Below are 24,178 nucleotides of genomic sequence, written 5' to 3'. Positions count from 1 at the left end.
GGAGAGGCCAGCGGGGAGGGAGGCCAGCGGGGGAGAGGCCAGTGGGGGAGAGAGGCCAGCGGGGAGGGAGGCCAGAGGGGGAGAGAGGCCAGTGGGGGAGACCAGCGAGGCCAAACAAGGGGCCTCCAAAACAGTTGTAGACCGCGGGGGCCCGAGGCAGGATTAAATCACCTCTGTGCATAAGGTAGCAATCTTAACTATTTTTTGTGATATTTTATTTATTTTGTTGCAAGTGCTTTACAAGAGTGCATTTTATATTGAATCTGCTTCCAACTTAAATGAAAGATACAACTAAAACATAGAAATAAAGCCTTGAATATACACAACATGCATCGGAGAATGTACACTTGGGAAACCATATTTTTTTTTTCTTTTACAAAAGAACCCAAATTTGAATGTACATTCCTGAAAGGTCAAGTCATAATTAGTTTTTACAAAAATACTACATTTGCTGTACATAATGTAAACCTCTAACACCTCAAAAGATCAACAAACTACAATACAATCCTCCAAGATTAAGTTAAGTATCCCAAGTCTTTTGATAGGCGACCAACTTAAATACATTTGAAAAGGTAGTCTAGTGAAACACACTTTCCCTGAATGATTCTGTTCTTCGTGGAAAGTGGAGTTGAGGCTAGGAGACTCAGTGCCCTCTGGTGGGCATATCAAGACTCACCTTCCTGTCACTCGCATTGGCTTGGATTATTTACAACACATTTCTACTGGCTTGGGGGCAGATGTGTGTTACAGTACTTGTGCCTAACAAGACATGTAGAAGGATAAATTAAATGAAAAGGAAACAGATCTGAGAGAACGTGCTCAAAAGTGAGGGGGACGAGGGGAGGAAAAATATATTGGAGAAAATAAATCACATTCATGCGTTTGAAAACGCATCGTCATACAATCAGCACGAGGTTTCGGTAGCATGATGATGTTCTTCACACCTCGTCCATCCTGCTTCAGTTCACATCCTCACAACCGGCTCGTCTACGTCGGAAGAGCGCCCTCTTTAGGACGCGAGAGCCATGACGCCAGTGGCAGATCTAGACAGAGACAAAAAGAGGGATAGTGAGTGAGAAAGCTTCTAAAACACACACATCACCTGGGAGCATCGGTCACTGCGGACTAGCCCGTGTCGAGTTCAGTGTTGGAGGGTTCCCTCTTCAGACCCCACATGAGTCCTCACTCTATGTTGCTCTTCAGCTGGTGGACGGTGCGCTTGTCCAGGTAGCGGCAGAAGAGGGTGAGCAGGTTGGAGGGCAGAAGAAGAGGCTCCACCAGGGCACTCTGGGATAGCTGCCAGGCCACCTGGAAGACCGTGTCTGTCCTGGAGACAGGAAGAGGATGCGTTTAAAACAGGAAGCAGATTAACAGTTCCTACCCAGCCACTGAACTAGACCGTACGGTACACTTTTCTTTCAAATTATTATAAAAAAAAATCATATTTGTTCAAAGCTTTTTTCGAAAATATGTTTAAAACTTATTTTTTTCCAAATTTTTTCAATTTCTTTGGAAAAAAAGCTTCTTTTTTTTTTTTTTTTAGACAGTGAAAAGAAAGAGGAGGGGAGAGGAGACCAGAGAACCCTAAACAGAGTAGAGCAAAGCAGAGCACAAGATCAATCCGTTTATTTTCATTAGTTTTCATCAGGGTGACCACATGTAAAGGCCATCCGTTACCAACATTGTGTAATTATAAAGTCTACAACTGTACAAATGTTCACCGTAGTCTACAATTAAGTACAGTAGTTTAGTAGAATCCTCATCAAGTACGAAAACTTTCGTAAAAAAAAAAAAGAAAGTGTGTGGTGGTGTAACCAGGAGTCATACCAGGTCTCAAAGTCTCCGAGGCTGGGCTCCAGGGGAAGGTCTGAGGACAGCAGCCTTTCTCCCTGGGAGAGGAGCGCGTACAGCAGGGACAGCCCAAACTGAGGAGAACCAGAACACACAGAAGTGTCGTTCACTCAAGATACTGCAGAGCTAACCAGGTACAGATGCTAACCAGGTACAGATGCTACACTACTCAACCTAGGTTATGATGTGTATAAATAGTTCACACGCAACTATATGTACATTGTTCAAAAGTATCAAGAATAACTTAATGGGTACATAACATCTCAAGTGTAACAAAGGACCTTGTTCCGACAGGCTAGCGTGAGGCTCTCGCTGTTCTTAGAGGACGACGTCAGGTTTCTGAGAACGCCGATGAGCTGGCTGAAGGTCAGGCCTCCAATCACAGAACGGAAAGCGGGGTACAACACGGGCAGAGCCTGCAGGGAGACGCGCATGGAGTCAGGTCAGGGTCGCTAGCATGTTTACATTGTAATCTTTCAACAGAAGCTTCCATGCAAAGCCACACACGTAGAGTGCAGAGAAACCAGCAGAGGACCAAGGATCAGAGAAACCAGCAGAGGACCAAGGATCAGAGAAACCAGCAGAGGACCAAGGATCAGAGAAACCAGCAGAGGACCGAGGATCAGAGAAACCAGCAGAGGGCCGAGGATCAGAAGGGCACAGTTCCATCAGGAGCTTGTGGTCAGAGTTGAGGAAGGTTGTGTTTTGGCAGGGAGGCGTGGTGATTGGTCGACCTCGTCAGGGAGGCATGGTGATTGGTCTACCTCGTCAGAGTCCCTGCTCATCAGGACGGGCAGGTGAGCAGTCACCACGCGCAGGACTTGCAGAGCGGCATCATGGGACAGGAAGGGGAGGAGTCGTGCCAGGAGGCGCTTCCCCTTGGAGACCAGGAGAACAGGAAGGAACTCTTCCCCCGCCTCCCTACAAAACCACACAGAGCAACAACCAATCAGCCGATCAGCAAACCGCAGATCCTACAAGTCCACGTTGATGCAACGAGCTGTGAGAGGAGCCTGCGCCCCCTGCTGGACTCACAGAGCGTCAGGGTGCTGCAGCTGGGAGTAGAGCTGCTCCACCTTCCTCTGGGTCTTCTCCACCAGCCTCCTCTCCTCCGCCTCCCCCAGCACCACACTCTTTAACCTCTGGGCCTCCTCTACGTCCAGCATGACCACGAACAGCTACAGAACACACACACACTCAGGGAGGGACACCTTATCACCATTGGCAACAGCTCAGGTGACTCGGCAGCAGAGTCTGACCTTCTCGATCTTCTTGAGGACCTCCAGACGTTGCTGACTGATGTCCTTGTGTTCCTGTGCAGGGGCTACTTCCTGTTTGGTACGTAATGATGTTCAGGTGTGCAGATCACGTTCAGGTATAATGGATATTGTTTTAAGGTTATGTACCCCCTGCTTCACCTCGCTGGGAGAGTGGGCCTGGACGGCATTGATGGCCCGTCGAGGCGAGTAACACGTCGACACGGCAACTTGACCCAAGGAGCCTTCGATGTGCAGCACTGAAGAATAACCAGAACACCACTCAGAACCAGCAGAAAACCAGGGAACCGCTGGTCAATGACAGCTTGCTGGAGGAGCAGTCCAGCGACCACCCACCTGGCGTGTAGGAGTCAGCCTTGGTGACGTAGGGCGTGGTCAGCTTGGGAGGGTCTCTCTTGCTCCCCCGGAGCCCCAGCTCCTCCTCCGCCAGCTTGGCCTCCATCCTCCGGTAATATTCCTGTCAGAGGGACACCGTCAGCACCCCGGCAAACAGGCCGCATGGTTCAGGATGGGGTCTGGACTGGTTAGTGGGTAACCTACCTGGTAGTATTACTAGTTAGTGGTACTAGTTAGTGGTACCTGGTAGTAGTAGTCGTCCAGGTGAGGATTCTCGCTCTGCAGCTGGATCATCTGCAGCCTGATGATCCAGTCCTTCTCCTTTGGGGACATCAGATGACAGTAGGGGTCCCAGCCGTCAGCTTTCCTAGGGGGGAGGGGGGGGGTCACTGCCAACCAGCCAGCAGGGCTTACCAGCCAATAGGCCCAAACTAAATAAATACATATAAACTAAAAGTGGACCGTGCTGATAGGATGGTCTCCCACCTCTGAGATCTCTGCTGTCGTTGGCTCAGCAGACGCCTGTGCTGTGGGTGGAGCTGAGTGACTGGACCTGGGAACCTGGAGGGAGGGAGGGACACACAGATACATGAAGTACGGCAGAAACTCCCATCACCAGAAGTGACAGTAACATCTCAGCTCCCAGGTACAGGGTAACAGTAACATCTTTGCACTATTGCATAGTACGGTGCAGCCAAGTCATATTTGAAGTACAACATTAATTCCTATGTCTGGTGTCTGGTGCGAGACGGGGGTACAACGATGCTCGCATTGAAGGAGTCTGACTCCCGGGACCTACGAAGCGTGACGACACAGTTACATGACTGAGACACAGAGGGATGCTCAGGAACGCCAGGGGCTGCACAAGTACCTGAATCGCTGCAGGGGATTGGATGAGGGGCTGTAGAAGGGGGAGGGTCTGGGTGAGTTGGCGCCGAAGCGTAGCTGCATCATCTTGGGGGTGGAGGGGCAGGGGCGGCTGGCCGGGGACAGGAAATCTACAGTCTGTAGTGAGAAGAGATCATCCATCAATGTTTATCTATATAGCACATTCAAAAACAATATTACATTTACATTACATTTAGTCATTTAGCAGACGCTCTTATCCAGAGCGACTTACAGTAAGTACAGGGACATTCCCCCAGAGGCAAGTAGGGTGAAGTGCCTTGCCCAAGGACACAATGTCAGTTGGCATGACCGGGAATCGAACTGGCAACTTTCGGATTACTAGCCCGACTCCCTCACCGCTCAGCCATCTGACTCTGAATATTACATAGGATCTTTTTGCTGCACTGTACTATCTGAAGTGCAGTATCAAACTGGAGTAGGAAGGAGGGACCTGGTTGGAGTACTGCTGCGGGCTCAAAGGTCGCCGGGTGATGATGGGAGAGCCGTGCATCATAGGAGACATCTGTAACCAAGACAACACACGAGGAAGCCCTGAGCAGAAGTCCCTGGATCATCTGGACCCCCACAGACAGACATCAAGCCTTCATCAGCGCCTCACCTGAGAAGGGCACCTGAGGCCAAACGGCCCTCTGGGGCTCCCTCTTCTGCCCCTGGTGGACGGGAGGAGGTAGGGCGCCTGCAAGCCTCGGTCGATCACACACACGATGGCGTTGTCCTGTGAGAGGAGCCATGTTACTGACAGGCTGTGACAGAGGTAAACCCTGCGATTGGAGGAGCAACAGACTGGAGGTACCTGCAGGATCAGGCCTGGGGTATGTCTGGGACTCCTGTAAGATGGTAACATCCACTACAGAGGAGGAGGATGGTGGAATCATTTATACATTAGCAGACGCTTTTATCCAAAAAGAAGTACAGGGGGGATTTAAACCTGGGACCTTTACTCCTGAGAACTGCTCTAACCACAGTTGTACCCAACCCCATGCTCTGGGGAGGGGGGGAGGACAAAGACTCACAGCGTCTGGATCAAGAGCGTCCCAGCGGGAGGTGGTCCCACAGTCCAGGATGGCGCTGTCCAGACTCTGGAGAACACCACCACACATCACTGGACTGGCTTACAGGCTAGCAGGTTAGCAAGACACTGGACACGCTTATAGACTAGTAGGTTAGCGAGACACACTAGGAAACAAGTCTGTATTTACACTAACCGGTATGAACTACTAACGTCACTCACCTTCAGGCTAGGCCGCCCCTCCACTGTCCTCATCACCGCCGGGTCTTCAAACATCTGCACCCGGCCTCTCCCCCCTGGTTGGCTCCAGCCTCTCCCCCCTGGCTGGCTCCAGCCTCTCCACCCTGGCTGGTTCCAGCCTCTCCCCCCTGGCTGGTTCAAGCTTCTGCCCTGCAGGCCTGGCGGGTGCTGGGGCCTGGGGCTAGGGGGAGAGGGCGACCGGGAGGCGAGGGGAGGCGAGGCGGGCGGCAGGGGGGGAGGTGGAGGCGGCTTGAACTGGAGGAGAGAGTTGGTGGGACCCCCTCCCAACTCCTCCATGTCTACATCAGGGAAGGATCATGAAGTTAGTAGAAAAAAAACAAAAAAAAGAAATTGCGTTGGTTAACCGTTTCTGATCGTTCCCTGCCCTAAAGAACTCCGTGGATGAAGCATACCCATGCCAAAAGTCTCTTCATTGTAAAGATCGATGGTTTCATCCTCCTCCGCCATCTCCTGGAGTAATCCTTCCGTGTCCACCCCCTCCTCTCCGCTCCAGTCTCCTCCGTTTTCTGGCCATTCAGGCGGAGAGACGTTTTCGGTGTCCTTCAAGTAAACGGGGAAAAAGCGGATTTAAATGTTATTATCTGCTGTGGTGAAGTTCCACCAGCATTCTTTCACATACTGGCTTTCCCTTTAATTACGCTAAAAAACAAACGTGAAATTAATCAATACTTCCCATTCAAACACGACAGGGAACTGGTGTGTTAGGAGACATTCCGATGCTTCTACCTGTTGCTTCAACACGTGTAGTTGTTTTCATAACCTAATTATGACCTACAGTAGCCTCCAACGTAGCTAGTTTGACACAACATTTCAATGCGCATAAATAAACATTATAACTTACTTGTTGCTTTGAGTCACTCATGTATAATCTTTAAAGATATATGATTCATATAAGCTCACGTCCGTCAGTATGTCTCCGACCTGTCTGTGCTCGAGCGTGTCTGCGGTCTCATTAGCGTATTTAAATGAGCACACCTGTGAAGGCGCGGAAGCGGGAGGACACTGGGCATGCGTAGAATATTTTGATATAGCCTATAGATCTAATATAGATCTATAAGGATACATTAACTGGTCAGCGGTGCAGAAGTTGTCCTGTCTGACTGTTAAATCCACCTCGTCACTCTGGGTGCGCTATCATCCGGGAATATTACCTGTGTATCAAATCGCAGCCAAATAAATCAGACTGTTAGCGTGGATAATAATAATACACCTTTTTATATGCGTTGCATGTTTTCACTTCGTTCGAAGTAATTTAATTTTTTTTAATTTAAAATATACACTGAACTCAAATTTCAGGGCAAAAAAAGACTTTATTAATCTTTGGCAGTTTTTTTGTTTTTTATAATTGCATAGCAAAATTGTGAGAATATAAAAACATCTTTGGCACTATTACAATGGCAATGCATAATAGTCCGTTACACAACATACTTAACATACATAATACATAGTATAATGCATTAGCAGTGACAATTATATTTTTGTAATATAAAGCAAATATATTAAATGGGTTTCACTTGCACCATATACAGTACAAGTCTTTCATTAAAACCTTACTTTGGCATTCAATAACTCATCTCTCCAAACCTTCTTTCGTTGAACAATTCAGTGGTCAATATTCAATTTGAATCAATACAGTACATGAATGAATTGAAGTACAACACCATAAACATTTTTTATATCTTTTTTGTAAAATCATGGCTTTAGTCCTGGCTGGTCTCTCTCAGATGTGGAGTTCACCTCAGGGAGGGGGGGGGGGGGTGGGGTGGGGTGGGGTTAGCCGAAGAGCTTGATGAAGCAGGGGTTGCAGTAGGGCTTGTTCTCCTGCTCCTTGAAGCAGCCCTTGCTGAGCGGCTTGAGGCAGAAGTGGCAGACCAGGTGGTGGGGGTGGAACTTGGCGCCCATGGCAGTGATGCAGCGTCCCAGGATGGGCTGCTGGCAGGCCTGGCACAGGCTGCCCCGGGACTGGTGGTAGTGAGCCTCACACAGCGGTTGGCCCTCGTGCTCGAAGAAGCTGCCGTTCACGAACGGGCTGTAGCACTCCTGGGGGGGAAGGAGAAGGGGGGTTAGGGTGAGGTAGGAAGGGGGTGAGGTAGGGAGGTAGGGAGATGGGACAGGGAGGATGTGAGGTAGGGAGGGGGGCAGGTAGGGAGGTAGGGAGATGGGACAGGGAGGATGTGAGGTAGGAAGGGGGTGAGGTAGGGAGACAGGACAGGGAGGATGTGAGGTAGGGAGGGGGGCAGGTAGGGAGACAGGACAGGGAGGATGTGAGGTAGGAAGGGGGTGAGGTAGGGAGGTAGCGAGACGGGACAGGGAGGATGTGAGGTAGGGAGGGGGGCAGGTAGGGAGGTAGGGAGATGGGACAGGGAGGATGTGAGGTAGGGAGGGGGGCAGGTAGGGAGGTAGGGAGATGGGACAGGGAGGATGTGAGGTAGGGAGGGGGACAGGTAGGGAGGTAGGGAGACGGGACAGGGAGGATGTGAGGTAGGGAGACGGGCAGGTAGGGAGGTAGGGAGACGGGACAGGGAGGATGTGAGGTAGGAAGGGGGGCAGGTAGGGAGGTAGGGAGACGGGACAGGGAGGATGTGAAGGTGAGATAGGTAGGGAGGGGGTGAGACAGCGTTTCTCCACTCACCCTGCACACAAAGCAGTGTGGGTGCCACAGAGCGCTGAGAGCTGAGATGTAGTTCTCCAGGATGGGCTGGGAGCAGCCCTGGCAGTGTGAGGCGAACAGAGACAGGAAACACTGCTGGCAGTACTGCTGGCCCTCGCGGTCATGGAAACCTGCAACACAGGGAGAGGGGGGTAGGGGGGTCAACATCTTATTCTAGCGTTTCGGATTCGATTGTTGAATTTGAGATTTCGATTCTTGGATTTGTTTTCAGTGATTTTACACATCCAGTCACACATACTGATTGGAGAGGAGAAAGAGGAGAAGAGATGAGAGGGGAGGAAAAGAGAGAAGAGAGGAGAAGAGAGGAGAAAAGAGAGGAGAAGAGAGGAGAAGAGGAAAAGAGAGAAGAAGAGAGGAAAAGAGAGGAGAAGAGAGGAGAAGAGGATGGCTCTGTAAGTGGACCACAACAGAATGAAAGATCTATTAATGTTCATCACAATACAATGAGAGTGCTTGTTTTCAGGCCCTGTAGCTATGCTTGCTGGACTCGAACCCTCACCCCCCCGACATCACCAACACCAGCGCAGCGTGACGTGTTTGAGGAACACAGAACAAAGAGGCTCCGTGAAGCTGGGGTCCCTGTTGTGTGTCGGACCGGCCTGCTCCAGACAGGATGTGCCATGTTTATTACCTTCCTCCCCAAACGCCCGGCTGCACTTGACGCAACAGAAACACTCGGGGTGCCAGTTCTTGTCCAGGGCGGTGACCATTTTCTACAGAAGGAGAACAGAAAGTGGGCTTGTAGTTTGAAGGTATAAAAAGCACCTTTTCTCAGCGCATTTCTTGTCAATATTAGCTTGATATTAATTATTTGAGGAACTACATGATGTAATAGGTAAATAAGGGAGTTAAAGTGAGCAAACTTCTTAACATCAGGGATCGCTAAATATACAGTACTGTTGAGTCTGGCACACAACTTGCTTGTTCCTCGTAAGTGCACAGTACAATAGACTCACACACACTCACACACTCACACACACACACACACACACACACACACGCACGCTGCTCTCACGTTGAGGATGGGCTTGCTGCAGTGTGCGCAGTGAGGGGAGTACAAGGTGAAGTAGTCCGACACACACCTTCACACACACACACACACTCACACACACACCAGACACACACACACGCTGCTCTCACGTTGAGGATGGGCTTGCTGCAGTGTGCGCAGTGAGGGGAGTACAAGGTGAAGTAGTCCGCCTCGCAGTACGGCCGCCCGTCCTTCTCAAAGAAGTTTCGACTGCCCAGCTCCGTCTCACACTCTGTACACACAAAGTGTTCCGGGTGCCACACCCGCCCCAGCGCCGTCACCACCTGCAGGGTCCGGGGGTAGGGGACAACAAAGCATTTTACACACAGCCTTTGACGTAGACAGCAGACCACATGGATGTGCTTTACAGCACGGCTTGGAGAACGACACACAAGCTGAGAGAGGATGCTTACCTGTCCCACCACAGGTGTGTGTGTGTGTGTGTCTCAGCTGAGAGAGGATGCTCACCTGTCCCACCACAGGCTTCTGACAGGCTGAGCAGTTCCCCTTGGAGGAGGTGGGGACCCCCTGCCTGCTCAGGTCTGATTGGAGGAGTCCCAGCATGCTGTCCAATGAGCCTCCGGATGAGGCCTGGGGGGGCGGGGTTGGCTGTGGCGGCACGGTGACTACTTGATTGACAGGTGCGGGCGGCTAATAGGAGAGAGGAGCAGTCAGAGAGCAGGAAGTTGATGAGCAGTTCAGATGTGCTACTTGACTGACTGACAGACTTGGAGGGAGACACAGAGACAGGTTTGAGAAGAACGACTGGAGTCTCAAGAGAGAGAGAGGTTTGTGTGTGTGTTTGTGTATATGTGTGTGTGTGAGTGTGTGTGTGTGTGTCACCGTGCTCTGGACTCTGAAGTCAGACAGGGAGGCCATAAGCTTGTCCAGCTCCAGAGTGGCTGAGGTGGCTGAAGGCTTCACTGGGCTGGAGAGGACAAGTTGGGATTAGGTTAGAGCATGTGACTGCAGATCAAGAGGTTGCAGGTTTGAAAAATCCCCTGGTCGTTACAGGTGTGCAGGTGTGTGTACAGGTGTGTGTACAGGTGTGTGTACAGGTGTGAGTACAGGTGTGTGTACAGGTGTGAGTACAGGTGTGAGTACAGGTGTGTGTACAGGTGTGTGTACAGGTGTGAGTACAGGTGTGTGTACAGGTGTGAGTACAGGTGTGAGTACAGGTGTGTGTACAGGTGTGTGTACAGGTGTGAGTACAGGTGTGTGTACAGGTGTGTGTACAGGTGTGAGTACAGGTGTGTGTACAGGTGTGTGTACCTGGAGGAGGGGGAGGGCCCCTGGAAGTCTTTCATCTCGTCCTTCTTAGAGGGAAACTGAGCCAGGATCTCATCTACAGCAGAACACATCAGCATGCTTATTACTCCAGCAGGCTGCCTGACATAGGCCTACATATCCCATCAGGCCCGGCCCCAGCAAGCCTACATATCCCATCAGGCCCTGCCCCAGCAAGCCTACATATCCCATCAGGCCCTGGCTGACCTGTGATGTTGAACTGCGTGGCGTTGAGCTCCTGCAGCAGGTGGTCCAGTTCACTCAGCCCCGCCCCCAGCCCCGCCCCCAGCACGGAGGACGAGGAGAAGGTTGGGGGGGGGGGCTCCACCGCACGAGGCGAGCGAGGCTTGTTTACTGTACTGGTGGAGGGAGAGGGAGGGAGGGAGGGAGGGAGGGAGGGAGGGAGGGAGGGAGGGAGGGAGGGAGGGAGGGAGGGAGGGAGGGAGGGAGGGAGGGAGGGAGGGAGGGAGGGAGGGAGGGAGGGAGGGAGGGAGGGAGGGAGGGAGGGAGGGAGGGGAAAAGAAAGACAAAGAAAGAGAAGGTGTCATCTTAACTAAAGACATGGTCATACTGTAGAAACTCAATATCATCTAAACAGATTATATTTATACTGTTTCGGCCAAGGGTGGTGAGGCTGTGGACGCAGCTGGAGAAATTACTTTGACTTTAGCAAAAAAGTTAGGAGCTAAAATCCTAGACATACACATCATTTCCTGTTACTGAATAACTGATCAACATGAATCAGACTTGTGTCAGCAGGTGTTACCTGTACAGCTTGTCTGGGACTGGGTTCTTCGAGCCGTTGGACTTCATGGCAGCTGAAACCGTCTGGAGGAAGAGGAGGAGCATGAAACCCAGCTGTACAGGAAGTTTGCTGCTAAACAAATACACGGCAACGCATTGCATTATGGTTACATTAACCTCCATGTACCCACATGGCAACACCATGTGCTATATAGTAACACAGTAGTTACATTCAAGTGTTCCTGAATCCAGGATCCAGTTACCAGCAGTGAAGCTGGGATGCCTTGGTTCTTCTCATCTTTGCTTGCATCTCTCCTGTCAGACCATCACTTATGTTAGGCATGCTCTGCTGCTTCCTGGGGAGAGGGGGTGGGCAGGAGCCTCTCCTACCTGCTGGGGGGTGTAGGCCGGGGGTGGGGGCCTGGGCTGGGCAGGGTCCTGGGGGGCGGAGGTTGCAGGGTCAGGGGCCACTGGAGGGTCAGATGTCAGCAGGACAGGACACCTGGCTAGAGGAGAGGTGGTGTTCTCCAGGTCAGCTAGGAGGGCATCTACGGGGGGGGGGGGAGAAAGGAGGGGAGGAGAGGAGAGAAGAGGGGAGGAGAGAGGAGGAGAGGATGGCTCTGTAAGTGGAGTCTAACACATTGTCCTTCAGACTAAAACAGTTATCTATACAACCTTAGAGATTTATTATCAGGGGTGCTAGCTGAAGTGATGAAGAGACCGTGATGAGAGATGGAGGGGAGACCGTGATGAGAGATGGAGGGGAGACCGTGATGAGAGATGGAGAGGAGACCGTGATGAGAGATGGAGGGGAGACCGTGATGAGAGATGGAGGGGAGACCGTGATGAGAGATGGAGGGGAGACTGGTAGAGAACAACACAGGGACAGGTGGATGCTGGGACATGAAACACACAGACAGTTACGTACCAAAGACAACAATACGAGGACTGAGAGGGTAGTTAGGAGGCTCAGGCAGTCCTGAAGGGAGACAGACACAATCACTGACCAATGGGTCAGCAATACAAACAAGCAAACACCAATCAGGTGCAGCATAGAGGACAAAGAGAGGCGGGCAAATGAGACGGAAGGTTAAACTGACCAATCAGAAGACAAGAGAAAGCGGGAACCATACACACATCGAATGACTAACATACTAAAGTCACTTTCAGAACAGAACATTTAGGTCTCGTATCTCCCCTGCCCCTGAGAGAAGGAAACCAAAGAGGAAGGCTGGGAGGACAGATACTCCAGTCTCCTCCTCCCTCTCCCTGCTCCCAAACGTCACTCAGGATAGGGTAACCACCAGAGCAGCTAACAGTATTCCTCCATGCTGCAGTTCACTACCATGTCATACCTCCCTTTACCTGGAGACCAGAGTTAAAGGATGAGTTAACTCTGAATGACATCAGCGGTCATCCTCAACTAGGATGGTAGGAAAGTGAATACTCTGCACAACACAAGCAGCATCTCAGTCTCGATCTGCCTTTCCCTAACCCTTCTCCTAGCGCTAAACCTTTCCCTTACCCTTCTCCTAGCCCTAAACCTTTCCCCAACCCTAGCCCTAACCCTTTTCCTAACCCTAGCCCTCGCATGAACGTGGCACTGCAGGGCCTGGCTGGTCAGAGCTGCCCCATGGTGACTCACTTTCTCTCTAACATGTGGAGAGAACCTGACTCACACACTCAAACACACACACACTCTCTCAAACACACACACTTTCCCTCCCTCCCTCTCTATCTCTCTTTCTCAGACACACACTTAAGTGACTGGACTGCTCATATAAGGAGCTGAAGTTCTCTGAATGGGAGTTATGCCCATATTTAGATCTGAGTGTGGAGTGTTAGCCTTGGCCTGGTATCCTCCACGCCTGGCCTGGCTGAACCTCTAGCCAGGCAAGAGGACTGACAACAGCATAAACACACCAACATAAACACGGAGGGTCTGTTTGACAAACACACTAGCAGTCACCCGGCAACTAAACCTTGATGTGCAATCCAATCCAGATGCAGACATTCCTCCTGGTGCTTGCTAAGCACAACCCTACCGGTCTGAAATATGTTCACCCAGTACTGTCCCTCACAGGACAGGGCACACACACACACAAGCTGAACGTCCGACAGAAGCTCCAGGACTGTTCCGTTCTCTCTGGTGCAGAAACCCTTCTATTTCCATTTAACTTTGTGGCTTTAGAAATAGCAGTTTGTCCCCCTGGGTTATTTCAGTGCTTCTCTGGCCGTGCGCGGGCTCTGGGCTGGCCGTGCGCGGGCTCTGGGCTGGCCGTGCGCGGGCTCTGGGCTGGCCGTGCGCGGGCTCTGGGCTGGCCGTGCGCGGGCTCTGGGCTGGCCGTGCGCGGGCTCTGGGCTGGCCGTGCGCGGGCTCTGGGCTGGCCGTGCGCGGGCTCTGGGCTGGCCGTGCGCGGGCTCTGGGCTGGCCGTGCGCGGGCTCTGGGATGGCCGTGCGCGGGCTCTGGGCTGGCCGTGCGCGGGCTCTGGGCTGGCCGTGCGCGGGCTCCCGGGCTGGGCTGAACGTTTCTGACAGAGTTGGAGCTGGTTTCTCAGGACAGAAACATGTTTCACGTTTCTCTCCGCCTGTTTATCGCCGGAGGTGAAAGGAAGCTGTAAAAGACTTGTTTGTTAACAACAGTCACACTCCTCGCTGAAGAGACTGTTAGAATGAAAGCACAGATTTCCCAGAATCCAATCACACCTCATACTTCCATGGACTAATATAGATTGATAGGTCCTGCTGTGGGTCCACTAAACCTAATTTCAGAACATGGATTGAGTTAGTGGTTCCTGTTGGAGACTCTGTTCTGACCTACAGCCCAGCTCCTGTGAGGTCTTAACTCTAGTCCCTGTTAGAGCTAGCAAACAAAACACCCAAAATTGAGCTTTTCCTGTTGCTTGCGCTCTCTCCATCCCCCCCCCCCCCCCCCCCCCCCCCCACACACACACACACACACACTACAGAATCACAATGTTTAGAGAATAACAAGATTATAAGAATCCCCTACACTTAATGTGGTTCTATTGTGAGCAACAACCATCAGGTTTTTATGAAACATATTTCTATCAAGGGTGAAAGACAACCAAACTCACTGCAGACTTCAACTGATGTATCATGCAACAGAAACCTGATATCTCACTCGAGACAGTATTAACATCTAGGGGTTGTTATATGTCTTAATATGGTAAAATAAACTAATTAAAGCAAAAACATGATGATAAAATGGGCCATTTTGTCAGTATTTTCATTGTGTTTAACAATACTTTGTGTGCCATTTTTCTTCGCCAATAGATAATCAATGAAACTGATGACAAAACATTTAGATTGTGTTTCCATCATATCAAAATGTCGGATTCCAAGCATCTTAGAAAGAGAAAACAATGTTTTTGCTCCCTTCTTCCTCTGTGCCTATACTCCACCCCTTCTCCCAGTCAGATCCCGTTAAACTGAACACGTCGCTAATGTTTCCCATGAAGGACATTTTGTAATACATACCCAAATTATCCATGGTATCTCAAATTAGTTTCTTCCTCTTGATGTGAGAAAAACTGTATTTTGAACAGCATTAGCGTGTTTGGTATTTTATTCTATTGAAGGAGATCTTCAGCCTACCACATGACTAGCTACATTAAATCAGTAACGGCGCTATTGTCTGCGTTGGCCCTGAATAACTTTTTGGATACCGTTATCCGCCAGCAGCGGGTGGATAAAAAGGAGGGCGTCCCTTTTTCTCCTCGGTGGGAGTCTCTTCCTGCAGAATGCCTACCGACGCCACAGACCGGAGAAGGCGTAGTTAAATTATTGCGGTTACAACCCCCCATTACCCCGGCAAATGACGTCACCCTATACATTCCTAGGCCATATTTGGAATACAAAATTTGGGATTTGTAAATTTAGTCCGAGGAACTGTCGGGATAAGAATGAACGTTGATGTATTTATACGAATCCGTATCCAACTTGTGTTTGTTTTTTACGTTCACGTCCGGGTGTGACACACCCATTTAGCCTACCTCAATTTAGGTTAACACAGTCAGGCAAGTCAAAATCCAGCACAAGCATTTAGAGTAGGCAAGCCTGTTGCTCATCAAAGGGGAACTTCGTTCTCAGCACTGCGGTATCCTGGGCACCATGATGGGCATAACTCAGTAGCGTTTGATTGCCGGATCAGGTCACAGGTCCCAACCAGCAACTGTATGTTGCATGTGAGAAAAGTATCTGCTAAATAAATACATTATACACCAGATAAATACTGAAAATATCTGAAAGCAGATTAAAATACCTTAATATCGTGCCTGTTTATGAGAACGTTCACTTCTTCATGTTCTAACGAACATGCGCAGCTTATAAGGAAGCTCTTGAATAAACAGAAGAAACAAGTTGTAAAAAAGAAAAAAACCTTTATTAAGCTCACAGTTACAGGCTATGTGTATGTTACCGGGGGGAAATGAGATGTCACGCACAGACCCCCCAACAACCCCAGGAGTCCAACACGATGACCCTTTCACGGAGGTCAAGCTCTTTAAATATGCCACCAAAAAAAAAAAAGGCCTTAAAATAATGTTCTCAACCAACTAGATCTCCAGCATGAGGAGCAATCCCTGCCTTTGGTGTCAGTGCAAAGAAACTAAACAAAAGGATCAAAAGGTACAATTTCTCCAGACTAAAGAACCTTGGATGATCGTATCTCCAGACGTGAAAAAAAAAATAAACAGCATTTGTTTGACGCCTCAGAGGGTCTGTTCCCTGGCCAGCTAAGGAGAGGACAACATCTGCTGTTTCAGGGATGCAAACAGGAAGTGAGACAAGCTAGGAGAACAGCAACATAAAGGAGAAGTTGTGGTTAAGGCTGACGGACTGACCCTTCTCTTCCTTTTCTTTTAAATGTTTGGATTCAATCATGCAGTTCTCCATCACTCCTGTCCCATGCACATTCCTTCCACTACACAAACAACCTAGTTATATTACAGATAATGGTGATGATAATTATAATAATCTAAACACACACACACACACACACAGTCACTCTCACACCAGCACGTTGACACTGAACCGACTGGCTTCGAACCTGTTGGGGTGTCAAACCTCGAGGGAGAAGCAGAGAGAGACACGTAAAAAATAATCTGGTTTGAAGAAGCACATCAGTATGAGTGTGGGAGTGCTAGTAGGGTGAAGGTAACTTGGATATGGCCTGGATTGATTCTCTATCATGTCCAACCCCATTCTGGAAATCAACTCTAATTATAATACACTTCCTCTATGCTGCCTTTCATCTTTCCAAAGTGTTTTTTCCGACAGTCTACTCCACCCATCCCCCCTCCCCACCACCTCCATCCCCCCTCCCCCCCCCTCCATCCTCCCTCCCCCCCCTTCTCCATCACTGCACGGCCTGCTCGTTGGCGGTGCTGCCGGAGTCCTGGGGCTTCATCACGTCTGGGAGCTCAGGAGGGCTGGAGAAGGACTCCACCTGCAGTTGTTCAAACGAGTCATCTGGAGAGGAGAGAGAAGGGAAAGGTGAAGAAAGGAGAGGATAAAGGGAGAGAGGGGAATGGAGAGAATAGTTGGAAAGTGAGCAGGAGGAGAGGAAAAGGTGAGAGGAGGAGAGATGAAGGGGGCATGGTGATTGGAGGACAGTCAACATCACCCTAAACTGGGCATATCAAAGACAATATAGGTAGTGCTACTACTATTCAAACAGTTGATCAGTTGTATAGTTACAATTCAAGGAACAGTATTTTCCATAACCAGGAAATCCTCTCCTTCTCTACTAGCTACAGGATCAAGCTCTATACTGCCTGTCAGGTCCAACACGTTCAGTGGCTCCAGTCTAAGGAACAACACTTGTTCATTCTTTACCATATCAAAACAGAAAGACCCACGACTTTCCTCCACAACTACCCTGCCCGAGGACAGTCCTACAGATAGGAATTTGCCTATCTGTAGGACAGATAGGAATCTGCAGTTTGCCTACAGAGCCAACAGATCTGTGGATGACGCCGTTAACATGGCCCTCCACTTCACCCTACAGCACCTGGACTCCCCAGCATCCTATGCCAGGATCCTGTTTGTGGACTTCAGCTCTGCCTTCAACACCATCATCCCCGCCCTGCTTCAGGACAAGCTCTCCCAGCTGAACGTGCCCGACTCGACCTGCAGGTGAATCACAGACTTCCTGTCTGACAGGAAGCAGTGCGTTAAGATGGGAACACAAGTCTCTGACTCCGGGTCCATCAGCACCGGATCTCCTCAGGGCTGCGTCCTTTCCCCTCTGCTCTTCTCCCTGTACACCAACAGCTGCACCTCCAGTCATCCGTCTGTCAAACTTCTGAAGTTTGCGGACGACACCACCCTCATTAGGCTCATCTCTGACGGGGATGAGTCTGACTATAGGTGGGAAGCTGACAACCTGGTGACCTGGTGTAGCCAGAACAACTTAGAGCTCAATGCTCTTAAGACAGTGGAGATGGTTGTGGACTTCAGGAGGAACACAGCCCCACTCACCCCATCACCCTGTGTGACTCCCCAGTCAACACTGTGGAGTCCTTCCGCTTCCTGGGTACCATCCTCTCCCAGGACCTCAAGTGGGAACTGAACATTAGCTCCCTCACCAAAAAAGCACAACAGAGGATGTACTTCCTATGGCAGCTGAAGAAATTCAACCTGCCAAAGACAATGATGGTGCACTTCTACACAGCCATCATTGAGTCCATCCTCACCTCTTCCATCACCATCTGGTACGCTGCTGCCACTGCCAAGGACAAGAGCAGACTGCAGCGTATCATCCGCACTGCTGAGAAGGTGATCGGCTGCAATCTGCCTACCCTCGAGGACCTGCACAACTCGAGGACCCTGAGGCGTGCGAGGAAGATTGTGGCCGACCCCTCCCACCCTGGTCACTCCCTGCTCCAGCTACTCCCCTCTGGCAGAAGGCTGCGGTCCATCAGGACCAAAACCTCACGCCATAAGAACAGTTTCTTTCCATCTGCTACTGGCCTCTTCAACAAGGCCAAGGACTCCCATTGATATTCATTCACTTATTTAACTATTATAAGTCCATCTAATGGCAATTCCGTATGCATAAGCCACTTTATCTCAGTATCCGATTGCACTATGTTGACCATTCACGCTGCTCATTATTCTTATTTTTATATATATTTTATTTTATATTTAAATTGTTGTATTCTTAGATTGTTTAGTTCTTAGAACTAGTTAAACTTTTGTACTTTTACTTAATTTAAGATCTGTATATGTTTAGTGTTTTGCACCTCCCTGCCACAGTAAATTCCGTGTTTGTATAACATACATGGCGAATAAACCGAATTCAGATTCTGATTCTGAGGAAGAGGAAAGAATGCCCCGCCACAGTGAGGAGTTCCAGCGGATCACGATTAGGTTCCAGCGGATCACGGTTCGGTTCCCGCGTACGTACCTCCGACACGGAAAGCCAGCCCTACTGTAGCGGGGGCTTGTGGCCGAGCGGTCTGGTTGGTGAAGCCACAGTCTCCCAGGGTTTTACTGTCATCCAGAACCTGGTCATCCTGCAGGGACAGGACAGGGGTTGGAGGTCACGGTTAGAAGTCAGTTACCAATTTACTGAGACTCGTTTATGTTCAACATATTTCGCGGTTCGGGTTAAATCAACGTGCTGCACTGGTATGAAAGGTTTGGTGAGTGGAGGATTTAGCTTCCTGAGAGAGCACCAAACACTCTAGTTCAGGGGTGCTCCAACACACCTGATTCAAATTTAACAACCATTCATTAGAATCAGGTGTGCTGGCGCAGGAAACATCTAAACATACAGGACCAGGATTGAACACCCCTGAACTAGATGAAACGTGCACAACACAAAGGAGAAAACCCTGAACCTGTGACCTCTGACTTCCGTACAAGGCTGAGAGCAGCACGGAGCCTTCAGGAACCCCACAACCCAGCTGAGGCTCCGCGTTCACAGCTACCTTGAAGAGCCTCTGGTCCTCAGGCGCTCTCTTCAGAATGCCCTCCACGATGCGCTTCAGCTCGTACACGGTGGTGGACTCCTTAGCGTCTGTGAAGATCGTGGTCTTCCCACGCCTGATCATCAAGAACACATCCTGGGCGGAAAGGATTTAACTTTCAGTATTTGTGTCGTAAAAAACGAATTAACACCTTGACAAAACCTGTGAAGATACTGACAACTTATGACAGTAGCGGTGGATCTAAGGAACTTAACATATACAACAAATTGTGTGTGTCATGTATGAAACGGTATTTAAAGGGCATTTCCATTTAATTACAGCTGTACTAGCTACCCTGCTTGTGTCAGGACAAACTAGGTCAGGATGGACTTTAGCAATAGGACTCGTCATGTATTTAGCTAGATAGAGAAGCCAGACAGACAGAAAGATAGCTGGCAAGTTAGTAGTTCGCTAGATACTAGCTACCGCTAGCTACAATCTTATCAACTGAGGAATAAATGCTAGCTAACTTATTAGAAAAACTTGCTAGGTAGGCAAACCATTGATATCTAAATACGATGGCTTCTTTCTTAAGTTAGCCTAAAAACAGTACTTCGTGCTTGTTTGCTGGTATCCTTAGCGGCGCTGATCAACAGACGTTCTAGCTAGCTATAATATGTGCTATTGCGTAAAACCTATGTTCTCTGGTTAGCATAGGGGCCAACTGGTTTTGCTAGTGGCTATCTAGCTAGCTGATTGTTACTAAGCTAAGCAGAGTGGCCCTTTACAAGCGCAATTACAAAAATAAAACTTTACGATATTGACGATAACCCACGTTATATGCGGTCAATAGTTAGTTAAAGAACGAAAAACATTTGAAAACTCACCATTTCAAGTGGTTTGTTAGCTGGTTAGTTTAGCCAGTTGCCTCACCACCGTCAGCCCAGACTGCACTGCGCCAGCGCAGCGGTGACGACAGGAAGACTGTATTCACGAACCACAGCTGCGCACACATGCGCAACGAGTACGTAATTTGGCGCGAGGTGTTTTGAGTATGCTTTAGTCAGTCTAAAACGTTGCGTTGGAACAAGAAGACACGCCGTTTAACTTAAACATAACTTTGTGATATTAATTCTGGGTTTCTACTATAAAAAAAATTCTGGGAGCATGTCAGTATTTATTGTGTTACTTCTTATGTGAAATGGAGAGTAATTGGAGACTACGTGAGAGCTGTCAACAAACAAACGTTCGCTAGCTAGCTAGCGAACGCAACGTTAAACGCCTGCTTAATCTGCTAATGTTGAAATAATCGTCTGACAACACCACAGTTTATCCGATATCTACAATGTGCATCTAGAACGTCTTGGAATATATATTCACATTCTTGGGTAAGTAGCTATGGTCATTCAATGCTTTCACCAGGCTGTCTTGACTGAGTTAACGTACCAAGATGTCACGTAAATGAGTGCCATGACCCGTTGTCTCTTCTGACTACAAACTGACATCAGGACCCAGTAAAAGGGCAAAGTAAAATTAGACAAAAAAAACTGGTAAATACAAGTATTCACTGTTATATTTTCCTATTTTGTAGGCCAAAGTCTCCACTCTTGACTATACATTCACTCAGTTTTATAGTATAAAACCTTATCTTATGTTTACTTTTCTTTTCTCCCAAAAGGCCACATCATGTCTGTGTCTTTGGAAACCAAAATGGCCACCACCCCTCTGCCCCTCCCGGCCCACTTCTCCCAGGCAGAGCAGTCCTTCTCAGTCAAAAAACGGTGTCTCCTCTTCTCCTCATCCTCCACCTCATCCCTCTCACCCCCTGCCCTCCACTGCCACTCCCTGCCCCCCCGGCCCCCCTCCAAGGGCTGCCCCCCCCTGAGCCGGGTGTTCCCCCAGCGGCCCCCCTCCCCCTGGACCCCCCTGTCCCGCTCCCTCCTCCAGGCCCCCCCCCAGGCCTCGCTATACGACCCCAGCAAGCCAAAGTCCTTCTTCAGCCAGTGTTTCACCAACCTGGGCCTCCTGGGCCGGGGATCCTTTGGGGAGGTGTACAAGGTGAGCTGAGAAGATGCTGTAGGACACCACGACAATCTAACGTGAAATGTTGGATGGCGCAGGGATGCTGTGAACATCCTTGGTGGTGTGTTGGTTCCCCCAGGTCCTGAGCCTCCTGGACGGAAGACACTACGCCGTCAAGCGGTCCGTCCAGCGTTTCCGTGGCACCAGCGAGCGTAACCGTAGCGTGCGGGAGGCCCGGAGCCACGAGCGCCTCTGCCCCCACCCTCACATCCTGGGCTTCGTGGCCGCCTGGGAGGAGGGCGGCCGGCTCTACATCCAGACGGAGCTGTGCTGCACCACTCTGCTACTGCACGCAGAGGCCCAGCCCCCCTGCCCAGGTCAGTATGCCCAGCCCCCCTGCCCAGGTCAGTATGCCCAGCCCCCCTTCCCCCCTCCCCAGGTCAGTATGCCCAGCCCCCCTTCCCCCCTCCCCAGGTCAGTATGTTGTTGAGTTCCTCCTTGTTCCCCAGACGAGCCAGCGGTGTGGGCGTACCTGTGTGACCTGCTGGCCGCTCTGCAGCACCTGCACTCCCAGGGATATGCACACCTGGACCTCAAACCTGCTAACGTGTTCCTCACCCGCTCCGGACGCCTCAAGCTGGGTGACTTCGGACTGCTGCTGGAGCTACCGGGCTGGGAGGGGGGGGCTGGGGGGACCGGCCGACAAGGGGGGAGGTCCCAGGAGACACAGGACCCCCAGGAGGGGGATCCCAGGTACATGGCCCCAGAGCTGCTGAGGGGAGAGTACAGCCCTGCTGCTGACGTCTTCAGGTGTGGGTCTAAAACACAAATTTCACTGTTATATGGAGATTCACATTGATCACGCAGTGTAGCTCGTCCAGCACACAACACACTGAAATGCTGCTGTTGTTATTTTTACATTTTCACTGTGGTCATGTTTGCATGGAGATGTTTTACACAGTGTGCTGTGATGATGCCCAACGTGGTGATTTATGGTTCTTTGCCCCCGGCAGCCTGGGGGTGTCCATCCTGGAGCTGGTGTGCAACATGGAGGTGCCTAAAGGAGGGGAGGGTTGGCAGCAGCTCAGACAAGGCTGCCTGCCCTCCCAGTTTACCAGCGGTAAGAACAGACGCCTCAGCACCGCAGCAGCCCAACTGATACTGCGGGTGCCATCTTGGCTCCTGACGCCATGTAGTTTCCTGTGGTTTCCTCCGCCCAGGCTTGTCAGGTGAGCTGCAGGCGGTGCTGCAGATGATGCTGTCTCCAGAGCCGTGCTCCAGGGCCTCGGTGGCAACGCTGCTCTCCCTCCCTGTCATCAGGAGACGCAGGTGGAGACGATGGGCCTCACTGCTCCTCCGGGAGGCCATGCTCACTCTGCTGTCCCTCTGCCAGGTACGCCCAGCCAGGCTTCCTCCTTCTTCTCCTCCTGCTACTGGAGTCCACAGCAGGGCTTACATAAACACACACTCCAGTCGTTAGTGTCTTCAGTGGTCCCTGACCTCCTGCTCTGTCCTCCCCCAGTCGGTGGTGTCGTCCTGCTGGGGCCTCCTCTCCCGCCTGCCCCTCCCTGGGTGGGGGTCCTCGGCCCCCAGCACGCCCCCCAGGAGCAGGGGGGACAGCCAGCTCACCCTGCCCCCCAGCGTCATGCTCACGGACGCAGGCAGTCTGGACGACGACCTGGAGCTCCTCCCTGGGGGGCTGGACCTGGAGCTCTCGCCTACCTTCTCTCACAGGTACACCCCCCCTCCCCACACCCCTGTCTCCTGTCAGGGGGAAGGATTATTTATGTTTGTGAGGGACGTAGCTTGTGGCGTTGTTGGAGCTCTTGTAATTTAGGATTTCATTAAGAGGTTTTCATTGATGTTAGTATCCACATGTGTGTTTTTATTGTTATTGAAGATGTCCATATCATCCTATGTGCCCTCATTCAACAGAGTGAAGTCTCGTCTCTCAGCTGGAAGCACATCCACCCCTCTCCCAGCTGCGCCCCCCAGCACCCCCCCACACTCCCGTCACCTCCACACCCCCACACACAGCCTCACACACACACCCTACAGCATCCACTCCTACGGGTCCCCTGTCTCCAGAGAGCCCAGCCTCACCCTGGAGGGCTGCCAGAACTCCCTCAGCCAGCTGCACCCCTCTCGCTCCTCACGCTCCCCCAGCCAGCTGCACCCCTCTCGCTCCTCACGCTCCCCCAGCCAGCTGCACCCCTCTCGCTCCTCACGCTCCCCCAGCCAGCTGCACCCCTCTCGCTCCTCACGCTCCCCCAGCCAGCTGCACCCCTCTCGCTCCTCACGCTCCTCCTGCAGGCCTGGCCGGAACTGGGTCATCCAGGAACCGCTCCCCAGACCCAGTTTTGAACCGAAGAACCTGCTGAGCCTGTTTGACGACACGGCTGTGGAGGGGCAGCCCTGAGGCTGCGTGGACTAGACTGTGGAGCAGGGGGAGACATGCAGTGTATAAAGTTTTCTGGGTTTATGAGGGTTTTTTGATTTTTATAAATGCCTGTCCAGACAAGAATGTTTGTTTTGTTTGAATGCGTATGTTTGTATATAAAAAAAAATATTTATGTTGTTTGAAGAAGGGGAAAAAAAGAAGCTAATTATACTCACCTAAATATATCTTCATGCACTTTTTATGAGTTTGTGATTTTATGAGTTTGTGAAATGTTGAATCTGCTGTGGTGATGGCAAGAAACTCATATGACCCTCTGCATCTCATTCTCTGCTTATATGCTGTACAGAATTGATGTGTGGTAGTCAGGCTATACAAAGTCAAATAAAGTGAGGAACATGACAATTTAATCAGTAATGCACACGTTGAAGACTATTATAAGACA

The 24,178-nt window shown here is 50.6% G+C and overlaps 4 protein-coding genes across 12 annotated transcripts; 1 reads left to right on the top strand and 3 right to left on the bottom strand.

The window, feature by feature from the left end:
* Window positions 1–213: 213 nt before the first annotated feature.
* patl2 (PAT1 homolog 2) lies at window positions 214–4,458 on the bottom strand. The gene is made up of 12 exons (XM_067244096.1): window positions 4,336–4,458; window positions 3,951–4,025; window positions 3,708–3,831; window positions 3,465–3,585; window positions 3,270–3,367; window positions 3,111–3,182; window positions 2,887–3,029; window positions 2,616–2,772; window positions 2,133–2,267; window positions 1,828–1,925; window positions 1,187–1,327; window positions 214–1,043 (listed from the first exon to the last, which is right to left on the bottom strand). The coding sequence occupies exons 1-12, from the start codon at window positions 4,416–4,418 to the stop codon at window positions 1,010–1,012; spliced, it is 1,281 nt and encodes a 426-aa protein (XP_067100197.1). The 5' UTR covers window positions 4,419–4,458; the 3' UTR covers window positions 214–1,009.
* Window positions 4,459–6,942: 2,484 nt separating this feature from the next.
* LOC136950007 (transforming growth factor beta-1-induced transcript 1 protein-like) lies at window positions 6,943–15,049 on the bottom strand. 8 transcript variants are annotated; one of them, XM_067244081.1, is made up of 12 exons: window positions 14,878–15,049; window positions 12,304–12,354; window positions 11,766–11,923; window positions 11,398–11,459; window positions 10,839–10,990; window positions 10,617–10,689; window positions 10,188–10,272; window positions 9,813–9,995; window positions 9,455–9,628; window positions 8,946–9,027; window positions 8,276–8,424; window positions 6,943–7,683 (listed from the first exon to the last, which is right to left on the bottom strand). In XM_067244081.1, the coding sequence occupies exons 1-12, from the start codon at window positions 14,888–14,890 to the stop codon at window positions 7,417–7,419; spliced, it is 1,449 nt and encodes a 482-aa protein (XP_067100182.1). In that variant the 5' UTR covers window positions 14,891–15,049; the 3' UTR covers window positions 6,943–7,416. The 8 variants fall into 8 exon arrangements, with proteins under 8 accessions (XP_067100182.1, XP_067100190.1, XP_067100183.1 ...); XM_067244089.1 differs by lacking the exon at window positions 14,878–15,049 and adding an exon at window positions 13,358–13,474; XM_067244082.1 differs by lacking the exon at window positions 12,304–12,354.
* A 1,682-nt stretch (window positions 15,050–16,731) lies between these two features.
* LOC136950017 (elongin-B-like) lies at window positions 16,732–20,265 on the bottom strand. The gene is made up of 4 exons (XM_067244104.1): window positions 20,201–20,265; window positions 19,335–19,469; window positions 18,809–18,917; window positions 16,732–16,869 (listed from the first exon to the last, which is right to left on the bottom strand). Exons 1-4 carry the CDS (start codon window positions 20,201–20,203, stop codon window positions 16,757–16,759), a joined length of 360 nt encoding a protein of 119 aa, XP_067100205.1. The 5' UTR covers window positions 20,204–20,265; the 3' UTR covers window positions 16,732–16,756.
* Window positions 20,266–20,381: 116 nt separating this feature from the next.
* pkmyt1 (protein kinase, membrane associated tyrosine/threonine 1) lies at window positions 20,382–23,975 on the top strand. 2 transcript variants are annotated; one of them, XM_067244080.1, is made up of 8 exons: window positions 20,382–20,701; window positions 20,992–21,371; window positions 21,475–21,712; window positions 21,845–22,145; window positions 22,349–22,455; window positions 22,556–22,728; window positions 22,858–23,069; window positions 23,271–23,975. In XM_067244080.1, exons 2-8 carry the CDS (start codon window positions 21,000–21,002, stop codon window positions 23,752–23,754), a joined length of 1,887 nt encoding a protein of 628 aa, XP_067100181.1. In that variant the 5' UTR covers window positions 20,382–20,701; window positions 20,992–20,999; the 3' UTR covers window positions 23,755–23,975. The 2 variants fall into 2 exon arrangements, with proteins under 2 accessions (XP_067100181.1, XP_067100180.1); XM_067244079.1 differs by having other exon boundaries at window positions 21,475–21,739.
* The last annotated feature ends 203 nt before the right edge of the window (window positions 23,976–24,178 follow it).

Source organism: Osmerus mordax, chromosome 10, assembly GCF_038355195.1.
Source record: "Osmerus mordax isolate fOsmMor3 chromosome 10, fOsmMor3.pri, whole genome shotgun sequence".
Lineage (NCBI taxonomy): Eukaryota > Metazoa > Chordata > Actinopteri > Osmeriformes > Osmeridae > Osmerus > Osmerus mordax.
Note: the sequence above shows the minus strand (reverse complement) of the source record. Positions and strands in the feature narration are given on the sequence as shown.

What these genes read in the sequence shown, in the direction of transcription:
- patl2 (XM_067244096.1), bottom strand. Translation starts at nt 4,418, where the DNA reads ATGATGCAGCTACGCTTCGGCGCCAACTCACCCAGACCCTCCCCCTTC. An exon ending in CGACAGCAGAGATCTCAGAG is followed by an intron (nt 3,832 to 3,950) that starts GTGGGAGACCAT and finishes CCTCCCCCCTAG; the next exon opens with GAAAGCTGACGGCTGGGACC. An exon ending in AGGCCCACTCTCCCAGCGAG is followed by an intron (nt 3,183 to 3,269) that starts GTGAAGCAGGGG and finishes CGTACCAAACAG; the next exon opens with GAAGTAGCCCCTGCACAGGA.
- LOC136950007 (XM_067244081.1), bottom strand. An exon ending in CACGCAGTTCAACATCACAG is followed by an intron (nt 10,690 to 10,838) that starts GTCAGCCAGGGC and finishes GTTCTGCTGTAG; the next exon opens with ATGAGATCCTGGCTCAGTTT. An exon ending in GGGCCCTCCCCCTCCTCCAG is followed by an intron (nt 10,273 to 10,616) that starts GTACACACACCT and finishes TGTCCTCTCCAG; the next exon opens with CCCAGTGAAGCCTTCAGCCA.
- LOC136950017 (XM_067244104.1), bottom strand. An exon ending in AGGACCAGAGGCTCTTCAAG is followed by an intron (nt 18,918 to 19,334) that starts GTAGCTGTGAAC and finishes CTGTCCCTGCAG; the next exon opens with GATGACCAGGTTCTGGATGA. An exon ending in GCTGGCTTTCCGTGTCGGAG is followed by an intron (nt 16,870 to 18,808) that starts GTACGTACGCGG and finishes TCTCCTCTCCAG; the next exon opens with ATGACTCGTTTGAACAACTG.
- pkmyt1 (XM_067244079.1), top strand. Translation starts at nt 21,000, where the DNA reads ATGTCTGTGTCTTTGGAAACCAAAATGGCCACCACCCCTCTGCCCCTC. An exon ending in CCTTTGGGGAGGTGTACAAG is followed by an intron (nt 21,372 to 21,474) that starts GTGAGCTGAGAA and finishes TGGTTCCCCCAG; the next exon opens with GTCCTGAGCCTCCTGGACGG. An exon ending in GCCCTCCCAGTTTACCAGCG is followed by an intron (nt 22,456 to 22,555) that starts GTAAGAACAGAC and finishes TCCTCCGCCCAG; the next exon opens with GCTTGTCAGGTGAGCTGCAG.